We start from the raw sequence: 17,983 nt of genomic DNA, 5'->3' as shown, positions 1-17,983 counted from the left end.
ACCCTCTTCCCCATGTAGAGTTCTACTTTTGACCAGGACCCATAGAGAATAGGTTGCCATTTGGGACAACCCCTAAATTCACACTTCCATTATTGTAAAACCAAATGCCTGACAATAACACCATCCAATGACAGATACTAATGCCATGAATGTGCTGTACTGTAATAGGATGGCATCGCCGACGGCAACCCTGAGGAAAGTTAGTAAGGTGCTGTGCATGTAACAAACACAAAACACCACTCCTATGAAAACTACATAAAAGCACCATTCAATTGAAAAACCAAACTCTGTATTAGGTGGGTTAAAATCTTTCTAGAAGTTACACAGGGTTGACAGAAGGACCTCAATGCTGAATTGTGTCACTTTACCAAGTATTTATTCATATTAAACATCTGATTAATCGAATCCTCCATGTGTTCTGTATTAAAGGGAACTTTATTAAATATAACAGATTTAAAATTTAATATTGGTGCACAATTTCTACAGAAAAAATATGAAAGGGACACAAAAGGCATTCAATTCATGGAACAACTCATCTGTTTATGGACCCATATTTGCAAAACCTAACTATTCAATGTCTTTGTTTCACAGGGGACAGCCCTAATCGTTGCTCTCTCAGTGGGAGGGGCTTATCATCTGGGGAGCCTCAACAACATCATGATGCTGACAAGACAGAGAAGAGTCTCTCCAGAACAGGACACATCAAGAAACACCAGCAGAGAGATATAGGGAAGAAACCTTACCACTGCTGCTCTGACTGTGGGAAGAATTCTACTAAACAGAGGGATTCACACCAGAGAGAAACCATACCACTGCTCTCAGTGTGGGAAGGGTTTCGCTGTATCTAAAACCTTAAAATCTCATCAGAGAAATCATATAAATGCTTCAAACAATCAGGAGCCCTGACTACACACCAACGCATACACACAGGAGAGAAGCCTTATAGCTGTGATCAGTGTGGAAAGAGTTTTGCTCGAGATTTCACTCTGACTAAACACCAGCTCACACACATTGGAGAGAGTCCTCACTCCTGTCTATGTGGAAAGAGCTTTGCTCATTCAGGGTCACTGATAAAACACCAGAAAGCACAAACCTGTTATCTTTCATCTCCCTTCTCTCTGGCACTGGTTTCAGATCCCTAAATAAAGTTTCAATAGAAAACATATTGTAAAGAGTCATCTATCTCCCATTGTCTAACAGTTTACTCAGTCTGATTACCATGGTAACCTGTGTAGATAATATGCAGCTCCGGATCCATATGTATCAGGCGTCTTGGAGTAGGAGTGGTGTGTGGTGGGGTGTTCAGAGCTGTATCTTATGTCATTAACTCCTATTATCCATTAAATAACTGTATAATGTAGAATAATGTTTCAACAATACTAGGTGTGTATTGTTAAATTCAGAACAAACAGTAAAAACTCACAGACAACTAGAAAAAGCTCAAACCAACGTGATTCACCCAACGTGATTCACCCAACGTGATTCACCCAACGTGATTCACCCAACGTGATTCACCCACTGGGTCATACAGCTGCAAAGACAAAGAGATGATTATAGAAGCACATATATTTATACCGTCCTACTAGGTGAGGCGTCAACTCCTTGCACATCTAGACAGCCAATAAAACTCTGTTGCTAGGCAGGAACTTAATTGGTTCCTCACTGGTGTAGTCATGGCCCTGCCTGATGGTCGAACCTTCGTGGGCGTATTAAAATCTATAATAACAACGATTTTTTTTTTTTACAAGGAGCATAGACCTCTTGTATTATGGGACATATAGAAGTACAGAAGCCACAGGCCTATTAGTGTTGTCAGATGTTGATGCATAGATTTGAAAGGATTTGAATATGGATATCTTCAAACTTCCCTTATTGTGTATTAAGCTCCAGAAAGATGTTCACACATTTTCATTGTGAATTGAATGATGTGTCGGTTGTTAGGAAGAGGCATCATGGGGGCAGGAAGCCAGCTCTGCCCATCAGTACTTATAGGTCAACCACAGACCTCACACTCTTCTGTTTCCTCACAGCCAGTAAGGTCTCCTACCAAACCTCTCTCTCTTCACTCTGGAAATACACTTGATAATATTATACCTCAACATTCTACTGTTTACGCAGAACGAATGCTTGCATGTAAATGTCACAGTAAAACATACATCTGCAATGTAGGTTCATGTTTTCTTGTTTTGTTTACATTGCTGATTGCATATTCTTTTTTTTTAATGTAGTATTATGTAGAAGAGACCAGGATATGTTGTTTCCCTGTGTCACAACACTCAACGTTATAGTCCTGGTCCTGAGAATAAAACAGGTTTAAAACAACAACAGAGAAACACGTGTCTTACAGTGCTACACATCTGTTATGATAGAGACTTTTTCCTGCTTAATGGAAGTATCAGGTGTAGTTTTTCACCAGTTATAAAGTGTGTTTGTTGTCTCTCTCTATGATTCCAGGCTGCATGGAGGGAGATGCAACAACAGCCTTGAGAACATCTGGACTCAAATAGAACTCTGTTCCAAGTTGCTGTCAGGTAAAAGTAGCCGATAGCAGAAAACAGGATTCTTAGTGAAAGTGGTGTTGTTGGTTGTTTTCTTGACTTTACTCGACTTTTATAGATCGGTGCAATCTTATCAAATAACTTTCTGAAGTAAGATTAGCCTACATGTGATGTGAGACGTTATGTTGTCATAAAGTAATTGAGCTTGGATATTTAAGTAGATGTTTGATTGCTCTGGTCTAGGGGTGTGCATCGGTTGCAACATCGAGACTGGAATTCTCTTGCGGCCGGAAACCCCCCAAACCTTCTGTTAACATTGTGACAACATAGTAACTGCGCTGTAGCCTACACATTTATTTTCTTTAGTAAGAAACGCGGAATAAACAATAGCTTCCACGATGAATCCGGTAAGTCTGGTTTACTTTTAACAGTGTAGGTCTGATGTGTTGTATAAAACGTCTAGGACTAGTTTTCATCATCTTTGATCCTCTACATTGCTGTGTTCAGTTTAAACGGCTGGACAAAAGAACATGACGGTAAAACTTGTTGGGATTTTTTTTTCCTTCGGCAAAGTAGCGTCCTATTTTATAATGCGGAGGAATCTACGCCTAAGCATCTCTCCTTCCTCTCAAAGTGTACACTTGTTCACCTCCACTTATTTGAAGGTCAGATTATTAATTATATGAAAAAAATATAAATTTTTGCGACTGTTATCTAACGATGTTCAACTCAGTATGCTTATCAACCTCAATTCCTGTACCCCTTTCTCCCTCATACAGTATCAGTCTCTCTCTTTCCCTATCATACTGCCCACACTGTATCAGTACATTCTCCACTGTCTCTGTTTCCCTATCATACTGCCCACACTGTATCAGTACATTCTCCACTGTCTCTGTTTCCCTATCATACTGCCCACACTGTATCAGTACATTCTCCACTGTCTCTGTTTCCCTATCATACTGCCCACACTGTATCAGTACATTCTCCACTGTCTCTGTTTCCCTATCATACTGCCCACACTGTATCAGTACATTCTCCACAGTCTCTGTTTCCCTATCATACTGCCCACACTGTATCAGTACATTCTCCACTGTCTCTGTTTCCCTATCATACTGCCCACACTGTATCAGTACATTCTCCACTGTCTCTGTTTCCCTATCATACTGCCCACACTGTATCAGTACATTCTCCACTGTCTCTGTTTCCCTATCATACTGCCCACACTGTATCAGTACATTCTCCACAGTCTCTGTTTCCCTATCATACTGCCCACACTGTATCAGTACATTCTCCACTGTCTCTGTTTCCCTATCATACTGCCCACACTGTATCAGTACATTCTCCACTGTCTCTGTTTCCCTATCATACTGCCCACACTGTATCAGTACATTCTCCACTGTCTCTGTTTCCCTATCATACTGCCCACACTGTATCAGTACATTCTCCACTGTCTCTGTTTCCCTATCATACTGCCCACACTGTATCAGTACATTCTCTACAGTCTCTGTTTCCCTATCATACTGCCCACACTGTATCAGTACATTCTCCACTGTCTCTGTTTCCCTATCATACTGCCCACACTGTATCAGTACATTCTCCACTGTCTCTGTTTCCCTATCATACTGCCCACACTGTATCAGTACATTCTCCACTGTCTCTGTTTCCCTATCATACTGCCCACACTGTATCAGTACATTCTCCACTGTCTCTGTTTCCTGGAAGTAATTACACCTTCCTGTTGGGTGCTTTCCTGTCACATGTAATCACTTATTCACCTGGCTGTGTCCTACCCTTAGCATTGTAAGGAAAGCCTCCTCTCTTCTGTCCATTCCTACCATCCTCCCCTACTTTACTCTGTACCTGGAATAGGGGTGGCAGGTAAACCTAGCAGTTTAGAGCGTTGGGCCAGTAACCCGAGCCGAATAGGTGACAAATCTGTCTGTGCCTCTGAGCAACTTAACTCTAATTGTTTGTGTAAGTCGCTCTAGATCAGTGTCTGCTAAATGACTAAAATGTCAACAGTGAATAGAGGCCTGCCCTTATTGTCACTGTTCCACTGCTCCTGCCATCTCTGCACCACCACAGTGAATAGAGGCCTGCCATCTCTGCACCACCACAGTGAATAGAGGCCTGCCCTTATTGTCACTGTTCCACTGCTCCTGCCATCTCTGCACCACCACAGTGAATAGAGGCCTGCCCTTATTGTCACTGTTCCACTGCTCCTGCCATCTCTGCACCACCACAGTGAATAGAGGCCTGCCCTTATTGTCACTGTTCCACTGCTCCTGCCATCTCTGCACCACCACAGTGAATAGAGGCCTGCCCTTATTGTCACTGTTCCACTGCTCCTGCCATCTCTGCACCACCACAGTGAATAGAGGCCTGTCTTTATTGTCACTGTTCCACTGCTCCTGCCATCTCTGCACCACCACAGTGAATAGAGGCCTGCCATCTCTGCACCACCACAGTGAATAGAGGCCTGCCCTTATTGTCACTGTTCCACTGCTCCTGCCATCTCTGCACCACCACAGTGAATAGAGGCCTGTCTTTAGTGTCACTGTTCTACTGCTCCTGCCATCTCTGCACCACCACTGCCCATATCATTCCCTCAGCCTCTGACTTGCTCCTCTCCTAATGGCCTGTTTAGCTAGTGCATCTACTTCCTCATTCCCTTCCACCCCCACATGGGCCGGGACCCAAGCAAACCTTATATGGACACCCATCTGTCTCAACCGGGCCTGAATTAGAATTTCCTCATGTAGCGCTCCTTGTCTGCTATGTGAGCTAAATGATTACAGACTCATCAACACAGCACATTAACATATAGCTACTCTGTCTGGTTTGACTTCCTCCACCCACTGCAAGGCCAACAGTTTGGCCATCAGCGCTGCCATGTACACAGCCAGGTGGTCTGTAATACGTCTCCTGACAGCCACTTTCCTGTTCAACAAAGGCTGGTCCAGTCTGACCTGTCCTTGGGTCTTTCCATCCATCTGTATATTGGGGTAAAGAATACAGATGGACACTTTCCAGACGCCTTTTAAAGAACTGTCATGGATCAACCCCCTCCCTGCCTACATGTCTCTCTGTACTCTCTCCAACACGTGTAAATCAACTACTGGAGGTTGGAGGAGCCATGGTGGACTCACAGTGATAGGTACTGTGGGACTAAAGTCCCTGCCATACAATCCCATCTGCCTCTTCTGGTTGTCACCGCGATAGGTACTGTGGGACTAAGGTCCCTGCCATACAATCCCATCTGCCTCCTCTGGTTATCACCCACCCATCCAAAGCTATTATTCTGTCCACATTCATTCTCCTAACTCTTCTGTAGCTCCCCTGTTGTGGGGTGAGACACCACGTTCCTGTAACTAAACCCCATAATGAATTGCCAGTGGTTGGCTTCTTATGTGTAATGGCAATGAAAAGAAGTGTCTTAAAAAATGGAAGGTAGTCGTTATCACAGCCACAAAGTAAAACATTTATATCGTAGAAATTCATGGAAACTAAAAAAATATATATATATATTTTAAGGTTAGGGTCAGGCATAAGGTTAGCAGTGTGGTTAAGGTTAGGTTTAATATGACATTTTAAGATGATAAATTGTTAAGGCCAGATTGTTCCTCAAGATGTTCAAACGTTCATAGATGACCAGTGGGGTAAAGTAATACAGGTTATGACTTTGTGGCTATGGTAACTAATGTCGACCTGGCACTAGTGTTTTTTTTTTCTCTCAATATTGCTGACATGTCACGTGTCCTACTTTTATCAGTACACTCGTAACAACTTAATAATTACGAAACGTATATTCGATCAAATAAGCCACAAGTCGCCTCTTCCTCTGTTTTGAAAGTAAATTACTGGTATAGTAAATATGATGGAAACTCTGACTAGCCCATGCCTCCACCAACACACTGCTATTAGATTAGTGGGAAGTAGTGAACGATTTAACATTTGAGGAAAACGGAGATATTCTAGAGATGCTCCCAAATCAGAGGTGTTGACTAAAGTGATACAATATTTGGTTTAATGATAAACTATGTTTGATATTTATTGCGGCCAACAGGACAAAGCTAGCCCGTTCCCCTCTACCCTCACGGAGTCCCCAGGTCAAACGCCTCGCGGGACCGCTTTACTGCTGCGTCTGGTCGACTGCAGGAAAACACCGGGGCAGAGTGGAACTGAGAGAGGAGGAGAAGAGAAGGAAGAGGGAAATTGGATTTCATTTAGTAAGAACCATGGTGTGTAGATTAGACTACAGTCTGCTTCTGAAACGATAGCGGAGGTGCATAAAGATGGCGGCCCGCATGTACTTACCACATTACTCCTTTTTCTGAGTTCACTGTTTTCCACACTGCTATCTTTTGTTGTTTTTTTGGTATGGTCATTAGCACAGTAAACATGATCTCAATTTTAGTTTCAAGACGCTGGCAGTTTGAAAACTCGTAAAAAGTAGAGTGTGTTGATTTATTGGAAGATTGAACAATGTCGAGCACCGTAGTTTCAAATCTTTCTGGATAGTTCTAAAACTATGACTTCATATCATAATTCTGCCATCTTTATGCACTTTAGTCATTAATTGATGAATTATATATTGATTAAAATATCTGGGTAGTTTCACCCATTTTTAAAAGTGTAACTTGGTCCAAAATATATATTTCACCTAATTTGAACATTCTGTCATATAGAGCACATGTTCAACTTAATAGAACACATGTTTTTTCATCTCAAGACATATTGAATACAAATATTACTGTACTAAGTGCCTATGTGCCAAATAAAGAGACACGGTTGAATGTAACAAGGGACGACTGAAAACATCAAAACCACTGGATTACATGGGTGAAATAGTCCTTTAAATCAGCCATAAAACCGCTTGTGACGGGGGGATGGAAGATTGTATTGTGTAACAGGGAGCGGCAATTGAATGCAATCTTCACAACAACAGAAACATTTCTAGCATGTCTATGTTTGGGTAAAAGGGTTGACTTGCATAGTTTTCCACCACAAAACAGCAGTAAATTGACAAAACCAGTAGAACCAGCTCACCTGCTTTTACTCTGATTTGACTATTAGATGTTCATTGTTTCTTTTGGATTTGAATTTTTTTGAGGAATAGTTTCACCATATTGAAACGAGAGTTGAGTTTATGAAACAGGGTTGAACTTAAAACGAGGGACAGACGTAAATGAATCACTATTCATATTCATAACAATCTTCAGAAAGGACTTTGTCAAGGCAACAAACTAGTTATGACAGTAGGAAAAATGCACCAAATGACTTGTGACAGATGATCTAGTCACCCCATGATTCACCAAACAATATGATGAAAGAGGAAGATGATCTAGTCACCCCATGATTCACCAGACAATATGATGAAAGAGGAAGATGATCTAGTCACCCCATGATTCACCAGACAATATGATGAAAGAGGAAGATGATCTAGTCATCCCATGATTCACCAGACAATATGATGAAAGAGGAAGATGATCTAGTCACCCCATGATTCACCAGACAATATGATGAAAGAGGAAGATGATCTAGTCACCCCATGATTCACCAAACAATATGTTGAAAGAGGAAGCAAAGTACTTTAAGCGTTTTCATTTCAGTCTCCTCCATCTCCACCAACCGAAGAACTGTAGGGATTATTTTTCTATGAATAATGTCAAATGAACAGCTGTACAGAAAGACTCATGTGAAGCCAAGTTACACAGAAGGAACTTCTTGATGAATGAATCTGGGAAAACTCCATGGTTGGACAGCATACCAGTTGACAAGACCAAACCTTTTGGGATATTTTCAGAGGACCGTTCTTAGCATGTTTTAACCACTCCTGTATAAATGGTAGAATATCAGACACGCAACAAGAAGGTCTGATTTCATTATTACTGAAACAGGACCCAAGTGGTAAATATAAAGATCCGGTCTATTTATAAATTGGAGGCTCCTTACACTTCAGTGTTGTGATGCACAAATGCGAGCAAAATGCATAGTACACGTACTTAGATTTTGCAGTATATGTGCAACGTTTTTGACTGATTCAATGATCCATTGCATTACTGTTCAAAATGTTGTATCCAGTCTGCCCAAAAGTGCCTAATTGGTTTATTGATACATTTTCAAGTTCATAACTGTGCACTCTCCTCAGCATGGTGTTCTGTCACTGTAGCAGCTCCTGTAAATTAGACCGTGTAGTTAGATTTTTTTATATTTTTTTACCTTTATTTAACCAGGCAAGTCAGTTAAGAACAAATTCTTATTTTCAATGACAGCCTAGGAACAGTGGGTTAACTGCCTGTTCAGGGGAAGAACGACAGATTTGTACCTTGTCAGCTCGGGGGTTTGAACTTGCAACCTTCCGGTTAATAGTCCAACGCTCTAACCACTAGGCTACCCTGCTGCCCCAGATTAACAACAATGTAAGTTTTCTGCCCATGTCAGATATGTCTTTGTCCTGTTTAATCTGCATATGTTCTAGCAGGAGCAGCTCAAGTCTCCTCCTTTTGGTCGAGTGCAGTGAGTTCAGGAAAAACAAAGTATACATCTTAGAAATAGTTTTCACAAACAAACTTTATATGTTCGAATTCGGCATCAAATAAAAAAATGTTTATTTTGATTTGGCAATTTTCTGCATTTACTAAAGTCCCGTCAGGTACCCTGATTCAGATGTCCATGTTATTCAATATCTTTGTTTCACAGGGTACAGCCCAAACCGTTGCTCTCTCAGTGGGAGGGGCTTATCATCTGGAGATCCTAAACAACGACGTGATGCTGACAAGACAACTCTCCAGAAGAGTCTCTTCAGATCAGAACGTCTCAATAGCTGTGATCAGTGTGGGAAGAGCTTCAAACAATCACAACACCTGATTACACACCAACAAATACACACAGGAGAGAAACTTTATAGCTGTGATCAGTGTGGGAAGAGATTTGCTGTATCAGGAATCCTGACTACACACCAGCGCTTACACACAGGAGAGAAGCCTTATAGCTGTGATCAGTGTGGGAAGAGCTTCAATCATTCAGGACACCTGACTACACACCAATGCATACACACAGGAGAGAAGCTGTATAGGTGTGATCAGTGTGGGAAGAGTTTCAGGACGTCAGGACAACTGACTACACACCAACGCATACACACAGGAGAGAAACCATATAGCTGTGATCAGTGTGGGAAGAGCTTCAATCAATCAGGGACCCTAACTACACACCAACGCACACACACAGGAGAGAAGCCTTACAGCTGTGATCAATGTGGGAAGAGCTTCAGGAATTCAGGTCACCTAACTACACATCAACGTATGCACACAGGAGAGAAACCATATAGCTGTGATCAGTGTGGGAAGAGTTTTGCTAGAGATTTCAACCTGACTAAACACCAGCTCACACACACTGGAGAGAAACCTTACTCTTGTCTATGTGGAAAAAGCTTTGCTCATTCAGAGTCACTGAAAAAACACCAGAAAGCCCTTTCCTCTCTGGCACCGGTTCAAGATCCCTAAATACAGTTTCATTAGAAAACATCTTGCAAAGAGTCATCTATCTCCCATTGGCTAACAGTTTACTCAGTCTGATTACCATGGTAACCTGTGTAGATAATATGCAGCTCTGGATCCATATGTATCAGGCGTCTTGGAGTAGGAGTGGTGTGTGGTGGGGTGTTCAGAGCTGTATCTTATGTCATTAACTCCTTGTCACAGGCTGTTAAAGGAAGTGGACCAAGGGGCTGCGTGGTCAGCGTACTTTTTATTTTTATTTGGAAAAATGACACTACTCAAGATGAAACTACTCAACATCGCCATCTGCTGGCCTTCGGGTTGACTTCACAGTAACTCTGAAACAAAAGGGTTATACATATAGCAAAGTAGAGACTTACCACAAGGCTTCACATTGTAATGATGGTAGTAATCATGATCACTCAGTGCTCATCATTGCCTTTCTCGGTGTAAAGAAGTTGCTCCTAAACGCTGATCCCGGGTCATTCCCCCCCCACTAACTGTTAAGGTTATGATTGTGGAGGCTGATCCCAGATATGTACTTATGAGAAACTTCCCCATGAGCGTCTTTCTATTAAAAAAGACGGGAACAACAGAAGTTCCAGTAACATTATGTAAACGTGAGGCAGGGTTCTCCCCAGGATTTTTTAACAAGGTGGTGAACACCTGTACCTGCCATTTCCGACCTTGAATATGTGGACATCTATAAGTACCTAGGTGTCTGGCTAGACTGTAAACTCTCCTTCCAGACTCATATCAAACATCTCCAATCGAAAATCTGCTTTCTATTCCGCAACAAAGCCTCCTTCACTCACGCCGCCAAACTTACCCTAGTAAAACTGACTATCCTACCGATCCTCGACTTCGGCGATGTCATCTACAAAATTGCTTCCAACACTCTACTCAGCAAACTGGATGCAGTTTATCACAGTGCCATCCGTTTTGTCACTAAAGCACCTTATACCACCCACCACTGCGACTTGTATGCTCTAGTCGGCTGGCCCTCGCTACATATTCGTCGCCAGACCCACTGGCTCCAGGTCATCTACAAGTCCATGCTAGGTAAAGCTCCGCCTTATCTCAGTTCACTGGTCATGATGGCAACACCCACCCGTAGCACGCGCTCCAGCAGGTGTATCTCACTGATCATCCCTAAAGCTAACACCTCATTTGGCCGCCTTTTGTTCCAGTTCTCTGCTGCCTGTGACTGGAACGAATTGCAAAAATCGCTGAAGTTGGAGACTTTTATCTCCCTCACCAACTTCAAACATCTGCTATCTGAGCAGTTAACCGATCGCTGCAGCTGTACATAGTCCATCGGTAAATAGCCCACCCAATCTCCCTACCTCATCCCCATACTGTTTTTATTTATTTACTTTTCTGCTCTTTTGCACACCAATATCTCTACCTGTACATGACCATCTGATCATTTATCACTCCAGTGTTAATCTGCAAAATTGTAATTATTTGCCTACCTCCTCATGCCTTTTGCACACAATGTATATAGACTCCCCCTTTGGTTTCTACTGTGTTATTGACTTGTTAATTGTTTACTCCATGTGTAACTCTGTGTTGTCTGCTCACACTGCTAGGCTTTATCTTGGCCAGGTCTCAGTTGCAAATGAGAACTTGTTCTCAACTAGCCTACCTGGTTAAATAAAGGTGTTCTCAACTAGCCTACCTGGTTAAATAAAGGTGAAATTAAAAAATAAAATAAAAAATCTAGAGCAACAAAATGTAGCGCACCTAAAAATACCTTTTATGGTTGAATTCCCATGTACCAAATAAAAAATTCCATCGCATGTTGTGCTCTAGCCAACAGCTCTCAGGTACAGTGCTGGTTTCGGCTACATGACATTATGTCAAACGGCAGCCAAGCATCGAATATCACGTCAACAGAATAAGACCCTCGATATTTATTGAAAGGAGCATCAAGCTCATCACCGTGCACTTTCACCACCCTGTGAAGTTCATCGTAATTTATTTAATCTGTAGCCTAGTAAACGACATGATTTCCTAACGAGTCTTAGTCACGTGATTACAGAAGTGGTCTTCTCACTAAGTTAACTTTAATATGACGGCTATTAAATCAATATTTGCTCATAAAAGCGTTTACACCGACATTTCCTGCATAATACATTTTACAGACAAAAGTATCCCACCTTGGTCTTCCATATTTTGATATGTAATAACAAAACGGTTGAATGGAAACCTGGTTTATGCTTCAAAAAAAGAAATAAGTCACATTATTTGTAAAGTGTTTCCATAGTGACGTAGCCAGTCCACAAGGAGGGCAGCGACTCTTCTATTCTTTGGGGAGAACACTGATGTGTAGCACCAAGAAAACACAACATTTAACACTGAGATTCCATCCCAAATGGTACCCTCTTCCCCATGTAGAGTTCTACTTTTGACCAGGACCCATAGAGAATAGGTTGCCATTTGGGACAAACCCTAAATTCACACGTCCATTATTGTAAAACCAAATGCCTGACAATAACACCATCCAATGACAGATACTAATGCCATGAATGTGCTGTACTGTAATAGGATGGCATCGCCGACGGAAACCCTGAGGAAAGTTAGTAAGGTGCTGTGCATGTAACAAACACAAAACACCACTCCTATGAAAACTACATAAAAGCACCATTCAATTGAAAAACAAAACTCTTAAGTTTACAGCCCAATAATCTCTCCTCCTGAAGTGTTCACTACTCCCCACAAACTTAAAAGCATTGGGTTAGTGTAGGCATCATAGGGAGTTTCCAAATACCGGCCATTTTCATTTAAACCCATGACGGGAAGTCAACAAGTGCACACTTCAGGAGAAAGTGTTTCCACTAGATAGCACAACCACAAAGTCAAAATTGGCTATATCATATATATTTATTTATTCATTTTTTTTGGGGGGGGGGGGGGGCTTTTTGGTCATAATTCAAGATTAGGCATAAGGTTAGCAGTGTGGTTAGGGTTAAAATGACATTTTAAATTGTGGAAAGAGGCAGGGAAAGAGGCAGGGTTTGTGACTTTGCGGCTGTGGTAACTAGTGACGACCAGAAAGGAGAGATTATTAGGATGCTCCCTCAGGCTTAGAGAGGTAGTATCTGAAACCATAATAATACGTCATAATACTCTGCATCACAAACAGCTCCGTCTTAGTGAGGTTTTCCCCCCTCACTTCTTTCTGTTGGTACGTCTTCCTTACTATCAACGTCCATTTCAAAACAACCAATCAGAACAAAAAGGAGATGGAGAATCGTGTGTCAAATTTCTACTATGATTAACGTTCTGCTACACCACCACCTTCCTCCTCTTCCTCTTCCTCCCTTTGGAGTATCCTCGTCCGAACCAGCCTCCTTGTACTGCTGTTCCTCCACCCTGTCCCAGGGAGTCTGGTGAGCAGTCCTTCCCGCCAGCGGGCGGAGCTATGAGTTTACGAGTGTAACTGTCCTCCTCTTCTGGTCTCAGCGGCGTGGCCAAGCTGAGTACAGGGTCCTCTGTCCTGAGGAAGGGCAGTTAGGAATGAGTCAGTCAGGGTGATCCAGGTGGGGTGTATTCATTAGTGCACACCACAGCATAACTAATAGCAATCAACTCTGTAACACAGGCTTTATTGGTTCAAGTTAGTGGTTTCCAATCTTGGTCCTGGGGACCCAAAGCTGTGCAATTAAAAAATGATTGTCCTCGTACTAACTCAACCGATTCAACACCATAACATTCAACTGATCACGACTTGCCTAGTTAAATAATGGTTACATTTTTAAAAAATAACTATTTGCAACGGAAAACTTTTAGCAACAACAAGTTGAGGTATGTCCCTCCCCGTTCCAACCAGTTCGCTTCCTAGTGAAGACAGCCGAGGTGTGTGTTTTGAGACAGGTCTTACTGGTTGTAGGCAGGGATCTGAATGTTCAGCTGCTCCATAAGGAGACGCATCACGTCGTCACATTTCCCATGGATCTTCAGCGTGGCCAGGTCGTCTTTAGGTGTCCACTAAAACAAGACAGAGGTCATCATCAATCAGGCACCCTATTCCCCTTATAGTGCACTACTTGTGACCAGGGCCCCTTATAGTGCACTACTTGTGACCAGGGCCCCTTATAGTGCACTACTTGTGACCAGGGCCCTTTATAGTGCACTACTTGTGACCAGGGCCCCTTATAGTGCACTACTTGTGACCAGGGCCCCATCTCTGTGGGAGAACTAAGTGAAACTACATTGAATGATCAAGATTCAACTCTAACACAAAGGCTTTATTGGTTCAAGTCAGTGTTTCCCAATCCTGGTCCCGGGGGCCCAAAGGGGTACAATTTAAAAAAGCATTGTCCTAGCACTAATCATGAATATGTTAATGCTGGGGCAATGCCAGGGACCAGGATTAGGAGACGCTGGATCATGGTAAGTAGTAGCAAGATGACCTGTAGATTGACGATATAGAGTTTGGGTCTCCTGGTAGCAGGTCTATTCATGCTCCATAGACAGCCATACTTCTTCAGCACCTGGTAACGAGATGGAAAGATCAGTCTAACCACACTGATGACATACAAACGGAGTAGGAGGAGCCAGTCAAGGTTCTACAACAAAAAAAAACACTCAATTCTATTCAATATTCACAGAAGTCTCATTTCATTTTGCATTTAATTTCATTGTCCTGTGAGGTGGCAGCACTCTGTTTTAGTCTATTCATCCTGCCAGTCCTGCTGTGTGTTTGTACATGTGGTCCTTACCCTCCAGGCTTCATTGATGCTGTGTGTTTGTACATGTGGTCCTTACCTTCAGGCTTCATTGATGCTGTGTGTTAGTACATGTGGTCCTTACCTTCAGACTGGAGCCCAGACAGAGGATAACGTCAGCCCTCTCAGCAGCGTTTGATGCCCCCCTCCAGTTGAGAGGCTGCTCCAGGGTGCCCCTCTCCCCGAAATGTACGATGGTGTCCCTGAGCTCGCCCCCGCAGTGGGCACACCGACGCCCCGTCCCGTGCCGGTACCTCGCGGTGCGCTCCGTCACGTCAAAGAGTCGCACAAACTCCCTCACCGGGGAACAGGAAGTACACACCTGTAAAATAGGAAATGTCAGAATAATGCAGTGAGTTCTTTAGGTGGAACATACTGTATGTAGTATATACTGTATATACTGTATGTAGTATATAATATATACTGTATATAATATATACTGTATATACTATATACTGTATGTAGTATATACTATATACTGTATGTAGTATATACTGTATGTATATACTGTATGTAGTGTATGTAGTATACACTGTATGTACTGTATGTAGTGAGAGTGTGTGTGTCCTACCTCGATGAACATGTTGCCGTGCAGCTCAGAGAGGGTGTGTCTGGGAAGACCGCTACGCAGGTGGAGCCCATCACAGTTCTGAGACACTACGTGCTGCACCTGCACACACACGAATGCCAAACACACGTTGGAAATCATCATACAGACACCTCAATAATCGGACGAAGCTAAAAGCACAAGGTCCATGACGACACACAACCAGCTCACTGACCATGTTCTCCTCATGCAGCATCCTGATACACATGTGTGTAAGAGTAGGTTCTGCTTCACTCAGGTCTGACGAGCTGTTGAGAGAGAGATGACTTAATGACATGCACTATGACGAAGTTGCCCTCTTGACTTACATGCAGTATGACAAAGATGCCCTCTTGTTGACCTAATTTCATGCAGTATGACGAAGTTGCCATCTTGTTGACTTAATTACGTGCAGTATGACGAAGATGCCATCTTGTTGACTTAATTACGTGCAGTATGACGAAGATGCCATCTTGTGTACTCCAGCCTGTCTCACCTGACTGCTCTGCCCTTCTGTAGCTGTGTCCAAACCCCATTTGGTCCCCTGTAGTCTGGGATGGACGCTGCCTGCAAAACATGACACAGACACATGTCACTCTTGTCATGATGGGTGACAGGTAGCCTAGCCGATTGGGCCAGTAACCGGAAAGGTCGCTGGTTCGAAACTCCGAGCAGACTAGGTGAAAAATCTGCCGATGTGCCATTGAGCAAGGCCCTAATAACTCCTGTAAGTTGAATAAGGTGTGCTACCTCTGGAAAAGTTCAAGAACGGCCGGGGGTCCCCGAGGAGAGATTTGAAAAAGGCTATATGAGTGCACACCGTAGAAACCTTTCGCAATGAAAACAAGCATTTCATTTTGGTTCAGGTTAGTCCCTCCCCTTTTGGCCATTCGGTTCCTGTGAACACACCCCAGAACAAAGTTATACCCTGACCCCAGATCTGTGTGTGCTCTTGCCAACGCCACTGCTGCCAAATATTTGGTTGGCATGACAATGAGTTGACATGATAGCATAAATAAAACTGTCCCTTAGACCAGTGGAGCACAGCCATAGGGTGAAATACAGAGCCCCAGTATTTACCGTACTGATCCCGGCTCCAGTGTAGATAACCAGGTGTTGAGCCTGTCTGACTGCCTCAGCCAACTGTCCCACTTTACACCTCAGGTCCTCTGTATCATCAAATACCTACAACAGCACAAAGACAGAGATATCAAGCAAATTCCATGCTAATAGTCACCCCTCCTAGCCTGGTGTTTCAGGTCAGTAAAGACTAAGACATGAGACAAGCAAGGAGAGAGCGCAGCACTTAGACCATGTTATTGGTAGCCTGGGTGCCAGTCTGTTTGTGCCAACTTCCAATGAAATTGTCATGTTTGAAGTGACAAGCAGTTGGGAAGATCGCCCAAACAGATCTGGAACCAGGCTGTGTTATTGGGCAGTTCTAAAGATGCGTCAACCAGACCTCTTCTTGCTTCCTCTTTAGAAGGTTCCTGCGGACCTGCCGCGAACACAGCTCCTGTACGGTGTCCTGGTGCAGAAGTAGATCCGCAGACTCCTCCTGCGTCCGTTCACTCTCCCGCTTCTTCAGGATCTTAGCTACCTGGAAAGGAGGCGACGATAGATAATTACATGTACAAATGGTATAAACCGTAAGAGTGCTGATCTAGGATCATGTGATCTAATAGGGAAAACTGATCCTAAATCAGTACTCCTACTCGGAGAAGCTTTTTATGAGCCCTGAACATTTCGGTAGTCATTGTCAGCTGCTTATTTTACATTGAGAATGACGCAAAAGAATGCAAGTTACTAACTTTGGAATACATGAATGGGCAATATCTACTCTTGAAAATGTCACTCGGTACGAACACTGTCAGAGTTTTATCCAAAGTTCAACATTGTTAAACGTTGCAGTGCATTGCAATAAGTGTTATTTTGCAAGCCGCCGGTGTAGCTTGCTAGCCGTCTAGCATAACATCTAGCTAGCTTGTAAACAGTGGACTACACAAATCTCCAGTCTCTCCTCTCTGACCAGTTTGAAACTCTTCCGCTGGGTTTCCCTTTGCAGTATTTCAGCCTTCTCTTTAGCTTTTCTCTCATCCCGAGAAGACGCGCCTGTGTCTGGTTTCTCTTCCATTCTCACAGACGTGGAATCACACTGACAGACAAACCAACGACAGCTATGGACGGATGTCGTCGAATAGGCCAAATGTAGCTTTCGAAAAAAAACTGCGCCCACTGGCGTTCTCACAATATTAACGTTTACTAGAACTCAGAAATTAATTTTATAACTATACCGAACAAAAATATAAATGCAACATGTAAAGTGTTGTTCTCATGAGCTGAGATAAGAGCCTAGACATGTTACATACGCACAAAAAGCTTATTTCGCTCAAATTTTGTGCACAAATTTGTTTACATCCCTGTTAGTGAGCATTTCTCCTCTGCCAAGATAATACATCTACCTGTCAGGTGTGGCATATCAAGAAGCTGATTAAAGAGCATGATCATTACACAGGTGCACCTTGTGCTGGGGACAATAGAAGGACACTCTATAAAGTGTTCAGTTTTGTCACACAAGACCACAGATGTCTCAAGTTTCAAAGGAGCATGTAATTGGCATGTGACTGCAGGGATGTCCACCAGAGCTGTTGCCAGAAAATTGAATGG

The 17,983-nt window shown here is 42.9% G+C and overlaps 2 protein-coding genes across 3 annotated transcripts; one reads left to right on the top strand and one right to left on the bottom strand.

Annotated features, from left to right (window-relative positions):
* The first annotated feature begins 2,736 nt into the window (after positions 1 to 2,736).
* On the top strand, positions 2,737 to 10,024 carry LOC109876257 (zinc finger protein 180-like). Its single transcript, XM_020468708.2, has 3 exons — positions 2,737 to 2,905; positions 6,565 to 6,739; positions 9,201 to 10,024. The coding sequence occupies exons 1-3, from the start codon at positions 2,897 to 2,899 to the stop codon at positions 10,001 to 10,003; spliced, it is 987 nt and encodes a 328-aa protein (XP_020324297.2). The 5' UTR covers positions 2,737 to 2,896; the 3' UTR covers positions 10,004 to 10,024.
* Positions 10,025 to 11,961: 1,937 nt separating this feature from the next.
* sirt7 (sirtuin 7) lies at positions 11,962 to 17,755 on the bottom strand. 2 transcript variants are annotated; one of them, XM_020468706.2, is made up of 10 exons: positions 17,346 to 17,755; positions 16,779 to 16,916; positions 16,397 to 16,501; positions 15,813 to 15,883; positions 15,513 to 15,585; positions 15,302 to 15,400; positions 14,816 to 15,052; positions 14,416 to 14,496; positions 13,884 to 13,990; positions 11,962 to 13,499 (listed from the first exon to the last, which is right to left on the bottom strand). In XM_020468706.2, the coding sequence occupies exons 1-10, from the start codon at positions 17,448 to 17,450 to the stop codon at positions 13,289 to 13,291; spliced, it is 1,227 nt and encodes a 408-aa protein (XP_020324295.1). In that variant the 5' UTR covers positions 17,451 to 17,755; the 3' UTR covers positions 11,962 to 13,288. The 2 variants fall into 2 exon arrangements, with proteins under 2 accessions (XP_020324295.1, XP_020324296.1); XM_020468707.2 differs by having other exon boundaries at positions 17,128 to 17,456.
* Positions 17,756 to 17,983: the final 228 nt, after the last annotated feature.

Source organism: Oncorhynchus kisutch, unplaced genomic scaffold, assembly GCF_002021735.2.
Source record: "Oncorhynchus kisutch isolate 150728-3 unplaced genomic scaffold, Okis_V2 Okis01b-Okis20b_hom, whole genome shotgun sequence".
NCBI lineage: Eukaryota > Metazoa > Chordata > Actinopteri > Salmoniformes > Salmonidae > Oncorhynchus > Oncorhynchus kisutch.
The sequence above is the reverse complement of the archived record's forward strand: the minus strand, read 5'-3'. Positions and strand labels throughout refer to the sequence as shown.

Coding starts and splice junctions, on each gene's coding strand:
- LOC109876257 (XM_020468708.2), top strand. Junction 6,740..9,200: donor TTCATTTAGTAAGAACCATG/GTGTGTAGATTA, acceptor TTTGTTTCACAG/GGTACAGCCCAAACCGTTGC.
- sirt7 (XM_020468706.2), bottom strand. CDS start 17,450: ATGGAAGAGAAACCAGACACAGGCGCGTCTTCTCGGGATGAGAGAAAA. Junction 15,884..16,396: donor CTGGAGCCGGGATCAGTACG/GTAAATACTGGG, acceptor CATGTTTTGCAG/GCAGCGTCCATCCCAGACTA. Junction 15,401..15,512: donor TGCTGCATGAGGAGAACATG/GTCAGTGAGCTG, acceptor GTGTGTGTGCAG/GTGCAGCACGTAGTGTCTCA.